This window comes from Nannobrachium achirus (assembly GCF_963921795.1).
Source record: "Nannobrachium achirus genome assembly, chromosome: 20".
Classification (NCBI taxonomy): domain Eukaryota; kingdom Metazoa; phylum Chordata; class Actinopteri; order Myctophiformes; family Myctophidae; genus Nannobrachium; species Nannobrachium achirus.
The window spans coordinates 32,207,190-32,223,570 of NC_137827.1; the positions used below are offsets into that span (position 1 = coordinate 32,207,190).

Genomic DNA, 16,381 nt, shown 5'->3' on the forward strand with positions numbered 1-16,381 from the left:
AACGTCAGGCAGACACAGGCAGCGGCAGCTACAGTAGGAAGGCTCACCCACTCACAGCTGCCAGCGTGCCTCCATTGGGCTGCAGAGAAGAGCTCCGCGATTTCGATTGACAAAGAGAGCAGTTAGTTGAGTGCTGTGTCATTACTTTGCTGCTACAGAGCATAGCACTAATCAGTGCTAAGGGCTAACAACAACAATGCTACGTACAGATGCATGTCTCTGCCACTGGTTACAATGTGGAAACAACGTTTCTAGTGAAAACAAGAATTGACACAGTCAATATATAAGCCGGTGGAATGGTAAACAAGAATTGACACATTCAATATATAAGCTGGTGGAATGGTGTGTTAGAAAGGCAGGGACTTTGAACAGTCTATCCACAATGAGACACTAGGTCTTGACTTTGATGAATTATTGATTTTGAAAAGAGGGTAAGAGTTGTTATTATGCCTTAGTTTGTGCCTGGCTTACAGTACAGTTGGCTTGATATGTACCACAAAAAAATGCATTCTTTTATACAGTATTGAAAAAAGTGTAAGAGTGTTGTTTAAAAAAAGAACAGGATTTGACATTTAAGAATTGATAAGTTTACACTATCTGTCATTTGCTATTTGCTACTGTATTGAAAAGAGCATAAGAGAAAACAGTATTGTTAAAAGCAAAAAAAAAATACTGGAATTGTAGGAATTGTGGATTTTGTGGGTAATTTCTCTGGAAAATAAATTTGTTGAAAAAATCGTGACATCGTGAATCGTCAACCTTGAATCGTGATTCGAATCGAATCGTGGGTTTAGTAAATCGTGACAGGCCTACCATTTACTCAGCACAGTGTAATTGACAGTTGACATAACTTCTCCACTCTCTTAGTCTCACTTTATGTGCTCCAAAAAGTACTCTGTTGTTCATAAAAGAGATGTCATCTGTACTCAAGTACCTGAGTAGCTGTTCACACACATAGCTCACATTAGGTTCTATTCAGCCTTCATCTCTGTAATTTACACTTTCTCTGAACGAAATCGGAATCAGTAAACACTTATTTGTATACTAAAATGATGCATGCATAAACATTTTAAAATATTAACTAACCTTGCCCCTGTAATTTACACTCTAGCTGATTGAAATTTGAATTAGTTAACACTTATTTGTATATCAAAAATCACACCCGTGTGAACTGAGCGGTGGTCGTGGAGGCTGCGCAACAGCAAAAAAAATATATATATATACCTGTATATATATATAATAAAAAATATTAAAACAATATTAAACAAAATATTAATAATAAAATGCATGTCACTCAGGCCGCCACTGGTATCCATCCTGTGTGTGTGTGTGTGTGTGTGTGTGTGTGTGTGTGTGTGTGTGTGTGTGTGTGTGTCTGGTCTGGCCTGAACAGCAGCGCCCCTCCCTTAACATGTGTGGTCAAAAAAGGTACTGACAGGCTACAGACAGACAGACAGACAGACACGGAGACATACCCACACACACGGCCACGTATAGGAGCGTTGTGACCACCGCTCAAAAATGATGCATAGATGAAAATTACAACATTTTAACAGTGTAACACATTTTGAAAGGTTCATGCAACAAAGTATAAATTAGCATGTAAGTCCCATTGTCATGTGGCATGTGTTGTACGGACACGTTCAGATGAGCAGTCCAGTACGTGGGGAGTGCGCCTGGGCCAGATGCTGCTGGCTGCTAAACAGCAGCCTGCCGAGGCTTTCTATGAGAAGCTGAAGCTGGTCAGGGAAGAGCAGGTGGTCCCTCTGTCTGCTGCCAGCTATGAGTGCGGGACCTACCAGAGGGGATATGAGTACATTGTCAGGTAGGATTGTGTGTGTGTGTTAGAATCAAATTTAAGAATGAAATTAAAAATTTTACTAATATAAATATAACAAATATAACAATATATAAAAAAAGAAATTCTACTGATTGATTATTATTCTGCAATTGCTTTTGAGCGGTGCTCCTGGAAGGAGCTAAGCTCCAACATCTGGCTTTGTCCGGGCTCTGAAGCGTGGCCTACATCTGGCCTACATCTTGGCACAAAGCGCTCAAATTTGTATGCCCAGGCTCACATTGACCTAACCAACTAACTGACTGTTGTTGGAATCAATCATACTTTATGTTTGCTAGACATGTGCCCTTCGGGCCTACTTGGGAATAAATAAATGTACATTAGGTATTGATAAATGAATAAAATAAGTACTGTAATTGTCCTTTTGTGTGTGCGTGCGTGCTTGCGTGCGTGCGTGTGTAGGCTTCACATGCTGAGTGAGTTGGAGCATGCATTCACTGAGCTGCTGCAGCAGGGCAATGACTCCACACCCAGCCTCATCCCACTGTCTCTCCATTGGTCAGAGCGACTGGAGATGACACAGAATTCCTTCAGGGCCAAGGAACCAATCCTGGCCCTGCGCCGAGCCCTGCTCAGCCTCGGATCGAGGTAAGGATGTACTTATAGCGAACAATGAACAGCATTAGTTATGTACGACAACCGCTTCTAATCCAGCTTGTTGCACTACAAGGACAGGCCATAAATCAAACACCTAACACCTGCGCAACAAGGATGATGTTACCTAGCAGTGAGATTTCCTTTGCCTGTATTATATTACTGGTATGTCCCCAACCAAGCCAGTAATACCATTACATTAACTGGAAATAATAATTACGGGCGCCCGCTGGCCTACTGGTCAAGGCGCATACCACATAGGCATTTCCACATAGGCATGGATGCCTCGCGTCGTCTCTGGTGTGTGTGTGTGTCTGTGTCTGTCTGTCTGTCTGTCTGCCTGCCTCTGCACAAAATAACCTGCTAACTGTCTGGTGAGAATGATCTGTAGGATGATAAAGAGATGATTAACATTTGGTTCCAAAATGTTATTTCAAGATAAAAAATTTGAACAGATGGGTGGATTGCCATGAAACTTGGTTTGAATGGTCATACCACTGCCCCAAAGGGATGATTCACTGGAATTACACATTATTACATTGGCCACACTACTTAGTACTCACTACCACTCAGAGGTTAGTATATTTATCCATGCCAAGCAATTGATCAGTAACCCACACTAATTCTGCCAACTCCCAGCTGTTCACACCATAAATCCTAGGGGTGTAACGATACATTTTAATAGCGATTCGATACATATGACGATACATGGTTGACGATACGATACATGGACGATATTGGTTCATTCATGGCGATACGATACGATTCGATTCAATGATTTAAAATCGATGTGAAAGGTGTGGAGGTGCAGGTTTTTAAGGGAATCATGTATTATTATGGATATAAATAAGTAAACACTGTGATTATCTGCCAAATACATGGACATTGTATATTGACAAACCTGCACCTTGACATGAACCCAGAGATTACACACATTTATCGATAGACCAGTAGCTATATGGAAAGGAAAAGTAATTAAACCCTCCTTTAAAATTTTTCTTCTTAAAAATGCTAAATATAATGGACAAGTAGGTAGTATCGATACAATCGATTCTTTGCACTGCCGATTCGATACGATACAAAATAAAACGATACGATACGATTTTAGCAGTTTTCATTTCGATATACTTCGATTTTTTAAGTTAAAAACGATATTTCGATACAGTTACTATATCGTTACACCCCTAATAAATCCAACTCAGGCTGTGTCTTTGTGTGGCCCCAGGCCAGCGTGTCAGGAGCAGGTGGGGGAGTGCTGGCTCCAAAGCGCCCGTGTGGCCAGGAAGGCAGGACACCACCAGACAGCCTACAATGCTCTGCTCAACGCAGAAAACACACACCGGGCTGAGCTGCTCACAGAGAAGGCCAAGTGGCTCTGGTCCAAGGTACACGACTACACACACACTCAAGGGTCAGAATTCATATCGGTTTATGGTCAGTCAGTTGCCATATATTCAATAAAATCACACCCCGTGTGAAGTAAGCAGTGCCTTTTATGAGTTCATTTCATTAAGCGTCACGCAAAGCTTGGGCAATGAGCTACGGGACGGACAAACATACGTACATACATATAATGGTAAAGTAAAAGGCAGCACACTCGTAACCACAATGCAGGATTTTTCTAAATAGAAACCAACGTTTGGACCTGGCTTTCCAAGCTTTATTTTACATTTTGCCTATTTTTGCCTAAATGACCGAAATAGGGATGCGAAGTTGAAAGTTGTTAAAGAAAAATCATTTGTGCAATTCATGTTTGAATATATACTGTTTGAAAGTAAATCATTGAGAAAAAAAGAAAGCTTTTAATAGTTTTCGCATGACATCGGAATGGTTGGATCATCATCATCATCATCGTGAACTGATATGAGTCCACACACACCAAAACGACATGAATTAAGTGTAAAATGTATGCCTTGTCTTCCTGTCTCCAGGGAGACGTGCACCAGGCACTGATTGTCCTCCAGAAGGGTGTGACCCAGTGTTTCCCAGACGACCAGCCCCTGTCGGACCCTCGCACCCTGCAGACCAAAGGCAAGGCCATGCTGCTGGTGGGGCGCTTCATGGAGGAGACGGCCAACTTTGAGTCCAACGCCATCATGAAGGCCTACAGGGTACCAACATAGAACAAAGCCTATGTATTACTGTACATAATAATGATACTAAATAATGATACCCTTATGCAGATGTGCCGTAAATGTCTTCGACATTTACTGATATTTTCCTGAAAGTTTCCTGCAAATGCCTTTTTTACACACGTTTCTTTCCCTGTTTTGGGGTTTCTAATTTTTATGGAGAATGGAGCGTATTTATCAGAGACTCGCTAATATGAAGAAACCACTCCAATCCCATTGAAAAGCAGAATCCACCCTCATGGGTGGAAAGGATGGAAAGGAATATCTTGAATCAACAAAGAGAAATACATCAATTATGCATTATGTAATGTTTTTCCTTTTTTAGGATGTGACCAACCTGCTACCAGAGTGGGAGGATGGAAACTTCTATCTGGCCAAGTACTATGACAAGCTCATGCCCATGGTCACTGACAATAAGATAGAGAAGCAAGGAAACCTCATCCGATACATCGTTCAATTCTTCGGAAAGTGAGGGCCATCTTTTTTCTTTTTTTTTTACCAAAGTTTATCAATTGTGAATGAAATAAAGCATCCTAATTTTAAATCTAGCAAATTACTTTGTGGTAGCATGATGGTCAATATTTACCGCACGCACATCCCTATTCTCTGCAAACATGTTGCGATACTAGTTGAATATTCTGCGGAAATAGCAGATCTAAAGCTCACAACACGTGATGAGTTGTGAGCTTTTAGCTCAGCTATTTTTGGGAGCTTAAAGTTTGTTGTACGCCAGGGTCCCATTGGCCAAGCCTACAGGACGCGCTTTGATTGGCTAGCGGGACGCTTGATGAAATTAACTAATAAATAGCACCGCTTACTTTACACTAGGTGTGATTTTTTATTAATTACTTATGTATGATCCACTAACCAGATTTCCTCTGCTTCCAGAGCTCTTCAATTTGGGAACCAGTACATCTACCAGGCTATGCCCCGCATGCTTTCCCTCTGGCTGGACTTTGGAGCCAAGGTCTATGAGTGTGAGAAAAGTGAGTGATACTGTTAGTGTCAAATCACTATAAAACTGAAGCTGATAAATGGGTTCAGTCTCCTTATTGGATGAAATTGGTGACCCACCTGAAAATGTATTTTTTGTTTAAAGAGCTGGCGAGATGAGGAGACAGGCCCCTGTTACTGAACGAAATAAACACTCTCTATAGCAATGATTACTATCAGAGTATAATGCTTTAGGTTTTTAATAAAATGTTGGGTTTTAACTAAAAAATATTACTTACACCTTTTAATTTAAGAGTTAATTCCTTTTAAAAGCAAGTCAGAATTTGTTAAGAATACTATGCCTAACTCTAACCCTAATCCTAACCTTAACCCCAGTAACCCTAACTAATTTCGGACTAATGAACCTTCGGACTAATGAACCTTCGGACTAATGGGCAGTCCCCTGTTTCTTTGTGGTGGCGTAGCGGGCCGAGCAGACAGGCAGCTGCGTAATGAGCTGAGTAGGATCAACACGGCGATGAGCGAGCACTGTGACGTGCTGGCACCCTACCAGTTCCTCACAGCCTTCTCCCAGCTCATCTCCAGGGTGTGTCACTCCAGCGACGAGGTTTTCAGGGTTCTCATGGCCATCGTGGCCAAGGTCTTCCTGGCGTACCCCCAGCAGTCCATCTGGCTGATGACGGCTGTATCCAAGGTGTGTGGGGGGGTTTGTGTTATTCTGAATACTGTGCCAGAGACAGTATTTGGGTGTCTGTTGGTCTGTTGCTGTGTGAATTACGGTCATTTGCGTTGTGCATTTCAGTGCAGTCCCCTATTGCGATGGTTAACTGTGTCTTACATGTATCAATGTAATCTATTTATTCATTTGAAATCTATTTATTCATTTGAACGTGTGTGTGTGTGTGTGCGTGTGCGTGTGCGTGTGTGTGTGTGTGTGTGTGTGTGTGTGTGTGTGTGTGTGTGTGTGTGTGTGTGTGTGTGTGTGTGTGTGTGTGTGTGTGTGTGTGTGTGTGTGTCAGTCATCCTACCCCATGCGTAAGAACCGCTGTAATGAGATTTTGAAGAAGGCCGTCAGTCTTAAAGAGCCTCTGAGGAAGTTTATTGGCGATGCCAACAGGCTGACCGACAAGCTACTGGAACTCTGCAACAAGCCGGTACGCACGCGCACGCACACACACACACACACACACACACACACACACACACACACCAATTAACGTTTTCAGTCACCACGACTTTCAGCCATTTGGATTCCATAGAGGCCAGCATGTTTTTCTCTTTGCTTGTAATTCAAAGCTGCTCCTCTGCACCCTGTGGCCCTTCAGTAGACCACCACCCACGAGTTAGTAGTTTTTTTACGCTCGATGGCGCTGTTCGCTAGCCCATGGGTCACCACTTATTTCCTAGTTCCCTGGACGTCACCTGCCACTTTGATGACGTAACTGGGGAAAAAAGGCTTTCCTAGTCTTTAGGAGACAATGGAAAAACACCACATAGCGTGTGTGTATGGGGCGATGTGTTGGATGCAAGGTTGACGCGAGAGCCTCCATCTTTCAAATGGATTGTCGCGTATGGGCCTGGTGTGCTTTCCGATTCTAGCACACCCGTGGGCGTATTTTGAGGGCTCCCGTGGGCGGATCGGAGCGACGCAGAATTTTTCAAAGCTTGTTGAAAAACGCTCTGAATCCTGGCAATCAATGAGTTGAGATGAAAGAATATTTGAACTAGAATACATTTGAAAATTTGAATCCGTGCTTCTGTACTTATTCAGAAACATCATCCATAAATCCCATTGTCTCGGATATTTCATCAAAGCAAATGTTAAAGCTTCAGTCTGTGAATTATTCAACTGTTTGGCTGTACAGGATGTGGAACATCAGGATCATACATTTGGAATGACAATAATGAGTGAGCCAATGTCACTCAATACCTTACAGTACAGTATAGATGGAAAAAAGTACAGAGCCAACGCAGGTCCAGTTCACTAAGATTATTTTATTACTAAGAGTTTTTTGAACACCTCTAGGGGAATAGCCTACACAGTAAATATGAATTTACTGTAACTCATACTTTACACCACTTGTCTACCATACAAACATGCTTGTGTCTACTGCCTGCAGGCTTTTGTATTTCTTTGTGTCTACTATAAAAGCATGAATTTTGTGTTTCTACTTACAATAAAAGCATGTGTGCGTTCATCTCCCCCAGGTGGATGGGAACAGCACCACTCTCAGTATGAGCGTTCACTTCAAGCAGCTGAAGCGCATGGTGGAGGAGCCCAACTTCAGCCAGATACTAATCCCACTGCAGTCTGTCCTCATTCCTACACTGCCCTCTACTGGGGGAGCCAACACTCAGCATGACGCCTTCCCTGGGCACTGGGCCTACCTTGCTGGCTTTGAAGATTCGGTATGGGCCTGAAAAAAAAAAAAAAAAAAATTGCATTCCTAAGACAAAAACATGTATTATAGTAAATTTACCGCCATTGATTCCGGATGGGGACCCAAATACACTTGGGTCCCCATCTGGAATCAATGGGGGTAAATTTATTGTAATAAAATTATTGTCTTAGTAATGCGACAAAAAACAAAAGATATTATTGAACTCAAGTCTCCATGGCATGAGTAATCAATGGGAAAAAGGAATTTTGAGGGTGAACTACTCCTTTAAGTCTCAAGTCAAGTCCCAGACACATTGCGTGGCAGTTGGTTTTATTTTAGTAACACCATCGTGCAACAAACTATACATTTGGCGTAAAAGTCGAACATTTATGGTGTTTGGTACAGTAGGTGTGTGTTTTGTTTGTGTACGGTAACTCTGTGTGTGTGTGTGTGTGTGTGTGTGTGTGTGTGTGTGTGTGTGTGTCAGGTGGAGATCCTGGCCTCCTTACAGAAACCTAAGAAGATCGGTCTGAAAGGGACGGATGGGAGAAGCTACACCATGATGTGTAAACCCAAAGATGACTTGAGAAAGGACTGCAGACTCATGGAGTTTAATTGTCTTATCAACAAGGTGTGTGTGTGTGTGTGTGTGTGTGTGTGTGTGTGTGTGTGTGTGTGTGTGTGTGTGTGTGTGTGTGTGTGTGTGTGTGTGTGTGTGTGTGTGTGTGTGTGTGTGAGAAGTCTTCATTGTTTTATCCATGTGTTACTCAGAGAGTGTACAACCAAATTGAACCTGGTAACATTTGTGCTCTTTTGAGTCAAATTAACACACATGATTATTTCAGTTCTTGCAATAGGATACATAATGTATTTAGTATATGTATTGTGTGTGTGTGTGTGTGTGTGTGTGTGTGTGTGTGTGTGTGTGTGTGTGTGTGTGTGTGTGTGTGTGTGTGTGTGTGTGTGTAGTGCCTGCGTAAAGATGCTGAGTCACGGAGGAGGGAGCTCCACATCCGTACCTACGCTGTGATTCCTCTGAATGAGGAGTGTGGAATCATTGAATGGGTCAACAACACCGCTGGCCTCAGACACATCCTCACCAAGCTGTACAAGGAGAGAGGTGCTCACACATGCTACTGTTGCATCAGTACATCTAGTGTTACAGCTATGTGCACTACTAGAATCCTGAGTGTTAATTCAAGTCAACACGATTTGATTGAATGATGCGTTTCAAAGCTAAGTCAATGTAAAGAAGTGCTTTTCTTTACACCATGAGAGTGTATGCGCGTATTGTAACCAAATAGACCCATACCCTTTAAGAGTCCATCTGGTATCAACTTTTGCAACTTGACACTTCCTGTTACAAATGATTTCTAACTACCCGTGTGTGTGTGTGTGTGTGTACCAGGTGTGTACCTATCCGGTAAGGAGCTGAGGAAGTTGATTCTTCCCAAGACGGCTCCCTTCGAGGAGAAGCTCCGCATCCACAAGGAGGTGCTGTGTGCTCGACACCCCCCTGTCTTCCATGAGTGGTTCCTCCGAACCTTCCCCGACCCAACTTCTTGGTACGCCCCACAGCCAGGTGGACTGATAATAATGATAAAACATGTCGCCTGTGTGTTATACAGTATATACCACTGTTTCCCAAACAGTGGGTCGGGACCCATTTGTGGGTCACAGACCGATCTTTATGGGTCACGACTCGAGTAAAAGTTTTTAGAAAGATCTGCTGTTTTCATTAGTTTGGGTCCCGGGCACCATAGAAATAAGAAGGTAGACACCTCCTTCGGCTCTGGGGTGTCCGTCTTGGAGGATAGGCAATTTTTAAGGCAAGCTTCTGGAATTCTGAAGCACACTTCCGTGTGCGTCATAGAAGGGGACGTTCGGTAGGCCAATCAGATGCAGGACTCTTTTTCACATCTTCCTATCCTGTTTGACGGGTCGATCCAATCACCCAATGAACTCCAGCGGCGGAAGAGGTATCTAGCTTTTCTATGCCGGGCACGGCTACGTCTAATCTCTCTTTCGGGTCTCGACCTCAAAAGTTTGGGAACTGATATATACTGTAATATTTATAACGTTGTGGACTCTTTTTGGGGGGAGAGAGGCTTCTTTCTCTCTGTGCTGTTCCATATCAGTAGTGATCTAGATAAATATCAAACATTTTTTTAAATAGTCGGGCGGCCCCCGACCGTCCTCCGAGCTACTCGGCAGTGTTAAGATTGGATCTTTGAACCCTCACACTATGACATTTATGCCTGAGATTCGCCCCGATCTAGACAAAGCCCTCCCGATACTCGGGAGGGTCGTTAAATGCCCCGATTATCGGCTAGTGTGCGGCCACACTTAGAATAAATGCAATGGGGAATGAATGTTGTCAGTAGATGATTTCAACTATGGAAGTACCTGTGTGTGTACAGGTACAGCAGTCGCTCTGCGTACTGTCGGTCCACTGCTGTGATGTCCATGGTGGGCTACATCCTGGGCCTGGGCGATCGCCATGGAGAGAACATCCTGTTCGACTCCTTCACTGGGGAGTGTGTCCACGTTGACTTCAACTGCCTCTTCAACAAGGTTTGTAGGGAATAGAAGATGAAATACGCAACCATTGGGTGTGTGAGTGTGATAGAGGGGATGAGTGTTTAAATAGGGAATGTTATGAACAAATGTGAAGACGATATCATCTACACCAGTGGTTCTCAAAATGATTTGGCTGCAGTACCCCCTTATACTGATTTCTGAAGCCTAGTACCCCCTTCCCCTGACTACAGCATTTTGCTTATAAAATGTATCAAAAGTCCAGTTCCAATGTCATTATGTTCAAAATAAAATGGCATAATGGCAAATAAACATTGCTTTCTACTCAATAACTGTTGTACTAATCGAGGTATTGATATAATTTGGTTTAACAATTTACAAATGAGCAGGTTCACACAAAGTCTGTCAATGTTTTATCATTGACCATAACACTAAAATATATATTCCCATTTCCATTTTTTTCTCACATACCCCCTGCATTACCCCCACATTTAATTTATTTTGTACAGTTGAAAACATGAATAAATGAACATTGAGGATTGTATTTTGTTTATTTTGCCTTTCCATCCTCTCTCTCTATCTCTATCTCTCCCTCTTTCTCTCTCTCCACCACCAGGGCGAGACATTCGATGTCCCAGAGGTGGTTCCGTTCCGTCTGACTCACAACATGGTTCATGCCATGGGCCCCATGGGCACCGAGGGCCTCTTCAGACAGGCCTGTGAGGTCACAATAAGACTGATGAGGGACCAGAGAGAGCCACTAATGAGGTACACACACATACATTAGTTCTCTCGTGTGTATTCATTCTTCTAAAAACCTTCTTTAGTATCCCTTTGAAACCGGCTAAATTGTAGTGGATATAATTATAAACCAGTAGTGGGACAGAAATGTATTCAGAAGATTGGGGTCCTGTGCTGGAGTTCAAAGATTTTCCTCAGTTTGGTTTGTCATACTAGTATAATAGCATTTATTTATACAGTATACAGATCCAAAACAAATCCTTTGTTGTCTAAATTATGCTTCATTAAATGTTGTACCAGTGTCCTGAAGACCTTTCTTCATGACCCTCTGGTGGAGTGGAGCAAACAGGAAAAAGGCCCGTCTAAAAGCCAAGCCAACGAGACCGGAGAGATACTTAATGAGAAGGTGATTCCTCTCTCTCTTTCTCCCCATTCTCTCCGTCTTCCCAATCCCATATTCTTCTCTCCCACACTGTTGTCTGTATGTCCTCTTTCAATCCTTTCCTTTTTATTTTGTGCCACCAAACTAGTTTGTTCTTATCTTCTCCGAATGCATAGGCTTGTGTGCTTTAGACACCCCTTGTGCGAGCATTACGTTCAGTTTACAGTACCTATATAACAGTCACATAACGGTGAATACTTCATAAAGGAGGGCAATCCTCATTGCTGGCTATCCTGTTCCAACAATTTATATTTTTTAATCAGCAATGTTGCGGTAATCCACTGGAAAATCACCATAATTCTGTCTGACGTGGAGGGATTCCATAATGGTGGATTTCTTCACCTCTGCCTTGTTATTTTGTAATATCATGGAAAATCATCATGCATTATCACTTACTTATATTACAAAACATTCTTACATTATAAAACATAGCTTGTCACAGCCAAGAGTCTCAGGATGAATTCAGTTGTAATGTACGAACCCTAACACATAGACAGTGTGTTTTCCCACTGTTCTTTCACATATTAGTGCCGACTGGCTCTTTAATATCCCACGTCTTCATTGTTTTTCTTTTCTCTCTCCTGCTTCTCTACCTTCATCATCTCTCTCCTCTGCGTTCCCTCCTGTCTCCTCCAGGCAAAGACTCACGTGTGTGACATTGAGCAACGTCTCCAGGGTGTGATAAAGAGCAGGAACAAAGTGCTTGGCCTGCCTCTGTCCATAGAGGGACACGTCCACTACCTCATACAGGAATCTACAGATGACAACCTCCTGTGTCAGATGTACCTGGGCTGGGGGCCCTACCTGTAACCAGGGTTCATCGCCATGCTAGCTTGTGGTGGACATTCTTGTCAAATATATATATTTTTTGGCAGTGGAGAAGTGGACTCATGTAATTGGGTCTTATGATCAAAATAAGAACGCAATGTTATGTAAAAACTAAATGAAAAATGTACCATGGACGAGGTACCTTACTTTTTTTTTTTTCAGTGTGGAGTACCAGAACCAGGGTCTGATTATTTCTGATGGACCAAACCCCCACCCAGCTAATAAAGGCCATATTACCTAAAAAGTGAAACTTAACATTTATTGTACAGTAGACTACAATAATGCTGCTTTTCTTGTTTTGTATTCACACTGATTGACCACACTGTTCAGTTCCATGTCCACAAAGAAGATTTTTGTTGCACTTCAGTGAAATTTGTTTTGTATTAATAAAAGAATATATATTTTGGATTGTTTTGCAAATGTGTCTCTGTCTGTCTGTTAGTTAATAAACCTAACCTCGCCCACCAGGCTTTCTGAGAGAAAAATAAACCTGCTGACTTTCAGCGCTGCTACGGATTGGCCAAACAGCTCACCATTCTCACCCAGGCACCACTAAGAGCTGTAAGAACGTTAAGAGGATAATGGAGAGGATAATCATGGAAGAGAGGAAGTGAGTGAGTGTATTTGTTTTGAGAGATCGTCTTGTTTTCGATTCGTCATCATGAGTTCAGACACTCAACGAGTTTCAGTGTTTTTGATTATCTCTGTACTCATCTTGATCAACGTTTGGCTGATGTTCATGATGGCATCGGGATAAACGAGGGTTGAGATTGTGGTTAGTGGGAAACTGGGACCGGACTAGTTTTTAACGGGAATGTCCAGGTAATAACGCGGTGTTTTTTGCGCCTGTTTCCATAGAGGAATAGGGTGTATTATTTCTCAGGTGTCATTATATTTAATACAGTAATACGCCTGTCTAAATTACTTAATTTTTCGAATGCGGCGGCTTGAGTGACGCCACTGGATTTCATTTTCACGCGCTCCTGCGCCGTGACGCACGGATGTAAGCCGCCCGCGACTGAGCGCAAAATAAATCCACCGGAGGTAAACAACAAGCTGTCACATATGGCTGTCTCACTGAATGAGGAGCACACTGTTTAATAATGGGGTGGAAAATAAAAATGAAACCGCGGAGATCCCTGCGGCCAAGACACGTCTTGTGATGCGAAGGATGGTGGCGCTGACGTCTGCTTCTTGAAGGGCAACAACAGTCTACGGACATGAAGCGGGCGGTAAATTGCTTTACGGAGCCGTGGTGAAGTCAGCCTGGAGGGCATCTGCTCCTTTGACAGTCCCTTAACGTCGTACTGACCGACGCGACGCGACCTGCGACCTTGGAGACAGACATGGATTTGACGAGTCTGGCTGTAGACGCGGGGCAGTTCATCAACCGCGCTGTCCAGGTGAACAATTCTAGTTCTCACTCTGACATTTATTTAAACTGATCTCCACGTGTTCATATTGATATATAGGCTATTCTATGTTATTATCATGCTCCCATATAGTACACTGGTGAGGCGTTGGGGCAGGCGGAGAAAACAGAGTTGGACTGCGGGTTGGAAGAGCTGCTGGCCCGGGTTGAATCCACCAAGACCTGGACGGACCGGATCATCTCCCAGACTGAGGTTTTGCTAGAGCCCAGACCCGGTGAGGGAATCGCATGTATCCTTCCTACTTCCAAGCTCTTTCCCATCATCCATCATCCGTCTGTCTTTCAATGTTATATGAGATACTTAAAGTGTGGTTGCTGTGGAAATAAGCCTCGGCTTTCTAGGATCTCCTTTTAGTTGACCTTGTACCAGTGATTTGTACTGTCATGAAACTGTACTTTTTTTCTATTGCAAACTTCTAATACATTCTTCAATCAATCAATCAATCAATCCTCCCCTTACAATCAATTCTATGCTGTGACGTCAGATGATGACTGAATATTTTTTTTCCTGTATGGCCTACACACAGTAACCCAATATAATGGACCAATGAGACTTTAGTGGGCTCAGGCTGTATTAAAGATGAAATGAGGTGACCCACTGGACTGGGAGGTGGATGTCTGCTAGAATGAGTGTTTGATACAGGCTGCCCTAGATGCAGACATCCAGGTCTGTCTGTAGTCTGTTCCATCAAACATGATTCGTTTATCTGTAAGCCTGGCTTTTGCAATCTCTCTGTATGAGAATCATTATTTACATTTATTTTGACATGAGACAATAACAGAGACAATGACCACAATATAATTTTAGGAACAGGCAGTGGGTACATCAGGTTTGTTTGACCCTATAGTTTGATTAGCCAGTGTCTGCTCCCAACTAACTAGGCTATATTTAGCCTTAGTTATAGGCATCATAACATAGTTTTTATTTTGTTTTCGTCAGTGAAAAAAGTTAGTAGACAGAAAATATTTCGTCATAGTTTAATCGAAGGAATCAAGACCTGTTTTCCCAGGGGGTTCTTAAATAAATAAAGATGAATAAAGAACACGTGTCCCCTGATTGGTGTATGACCTCTGTTTGACCCCGGATCCCACAGGAGCCCGGTTAGAGGACAAAGTGTACCAGCATCTGGACTGGAGCGTCCCACCTCGACCTCGGGACATTGAGGCGCTTGGAGACCACATGACCCAGGCAGGGATGGAGCTGGGCTCCAACACACCGTATGGTACATTAGTCATTTGGATGACTGAAAAATATACTGTGAATAATAATAAACTGTGAAAAACAGAGGCCAACCGGGTGCTCACAGGAGGTTTAAAAAAAACTATCTTAAAAGTGTGTGGTGCTTCTAGGATTGGCGGGAACAGGCACGTTCACACATAGACAACAAAGGGGGCTTGAGCCCCTGCCCTTTTATCCGTCAGTAAAAAGTGCCCTCTCCAGACCATGAACGCAGTTTTTTACTATGGTGGAAAAAAATGCAAATGCCCTCTTTCCATGCCATACCCGAAGGCAGCGTTCAAGAGAATTGCCTCGTCCAAACTCTCCTGAACTTGAATGCAGCGTCTCATCTCTATTGATTATGCTGAGTTCAGTGTGGCATCACCCACCGAAAATAGCCGACCTCCAAGCTCACAACGCATCGCAACGCGACGCGTTGTGAGCTTGGAGGTCTGCTATTTTCGATATTTCTTTTAGAAATTTCAGCCCCTGCCTCTCTAATATTCTCTGCACGTCCCTGGGCGGGAATATACATATAAAAGAAGAGATCTGAGCACTCAAAAAAGGAAAGGAGGTCAAATTATAACAAACTGTATTCTATAAAACAGCCAACATGTTTCCACCGGTTAAGGTCTTCATCAGGGCAAGAACTAAATTAATTATAAAATTTATAAACTGTCAGAAAAAAACAAGAAAAAACAGGTGCTTGCCGAAGGTAAAAAAAAGGTTACTTTAGTTAAAAGAGTAGATCTGTTCATCAGGACAGATTTCTCAATCTTCATTTATTTATTTATTTTAAGCCTTTAAATTTGTGTTTAGGGACGGCACTGCTCAGATGTGGAGAAGCTCAGAAGCAGATGGGTGAGGCAGAGCGGAAGTTTGCCCAAAGCACCTTTATCCACTTCCTGACACCTCTCCGCAGCTTCACTGAGGGAGAATATACAGTCATCCAGGTAATAAATGAACCTCTCTCTCTCTCTCTCTCTCTCTCTCTCTCTCTCTCTCTCTCTCTCTCTCTCTCTCTCTCTCTCTCTCTCTCTCTCTCTCTCTCACTCTCTCACTACACACACACACACACACACACACACACACACACACACACACACACACACACACACACAAGGGAGAAGTTTACCCTTAAAACATTAAGTGATATTATATGTAATGTAATAGAAATTAACAAACACAGCACCGGAAAACAAAACACCTACACTATGTCTGTCCAATATAGTCAAAGGGCTGCAGTACAAGCTTCCTTCTGT

At 42.8% G+C, this 16,381-nt stretch overlaps 2 protein-coding genes across 2 annotated transcripts in view; both read left to right on the forward strand.

Moving 5' to 3' along the window:
• atr (ATR checkpoint kinase) overlaps positions 1 to 12,450 on the forward strand; it is a gene marked incomplete at both ends in the record, with an annotated part of 42,399 nt that extends 29,949 nt beyond the window's left edge. Inside the window, 16 exons of the mRNA XM_080750198.1 lie at positions 1,648 to 1,825; positions 2,261 to 2,446; positions 3,678 to 3,837; positions 4,384 to 4,563; positions 4,910 to 5,052; positions 5,473 to 5,570; positions 6,003 to 6,232; positions 6,558 to 6,692; positions 7,747 to 7,947; positions 8,407 to 8,550; positions 8,889 to 9,039; positions 9,328 to 9,484; positions 10,340 to 10,493; positions 11,074 to 11,225; positions 11,499 to 11,604; positions 12,277 to 12,450. Coding sequence (XP_080606324.1) covers positions 1,648 to 1,825; positions 2,261 to 2,446; positions 3,678 to 3,837; positions 4,384 to 4,563; positions 4,910 to 5,052; positions 5,473 to 5,570; positions 6,003 to 6,232; positions 6,558 to 6,692; positions 7,747 to 7,947; positions 8,407 to 8,550; positions 8,889 to 9,039; positions 9,328 to 9,484; positions 10,340 to 10,493; positions 11,074 to 11,225; positions 11,499 to 11,604; positions 12,277 to 12,450 — 2,549 coding nt within the window. The remainder of the gene's footprint in view (positions 1 to 1,647; positions 1,826 to 2,260; positions 2,447 to 3,677; positions 3,838 to 4,383; positions 4,564 to 4,909; positions 5,053 to 5,472; positions 5,571 to 6,002; positions 6,233 to 6,557; positions 6,693 to 7,746; positions 7,948 to 8,406; positions 8,551 to 8,888; positions 9,040 to 9,327; positions 9,485 to 10,339; positions 10,494 to 11,073; positions 11,226 to 11,498; positions 11,605 to 12,276) is intronic.
• A 1,364-nt stretch (positions 12,451 to 13,814) lies between these two features.
• LOC308306087 (endophilin-B1-like) overlaps positions 13,815 to 16,381 on the forward strand; it is a gene marked incomplete at both ends in the record, with an annotated part of 16,845 nt that continues 14,278 nt past the window's right edge. The window contains 4 exons of the mRNA XM_080750987.1: positions 13,815 to 13,871; positions 13,974 to 14,115; positions 14,995 to 15,123; positions 15,939 to 16,072. Coding sequence (XP_080607113.1) covers positions 13,815 to 13,871; positions 13,974 to 14,115; positions 14,995 to 15,123; positions 15,939 to 16,072 — 462 coding nt within the window. The remainder of the gene's footprint in view (positions 13,872 to 13,973; positions 14,116 to 14,994; positions 15,124 to 15,938; positions 16,073 to 16,381) is intronic.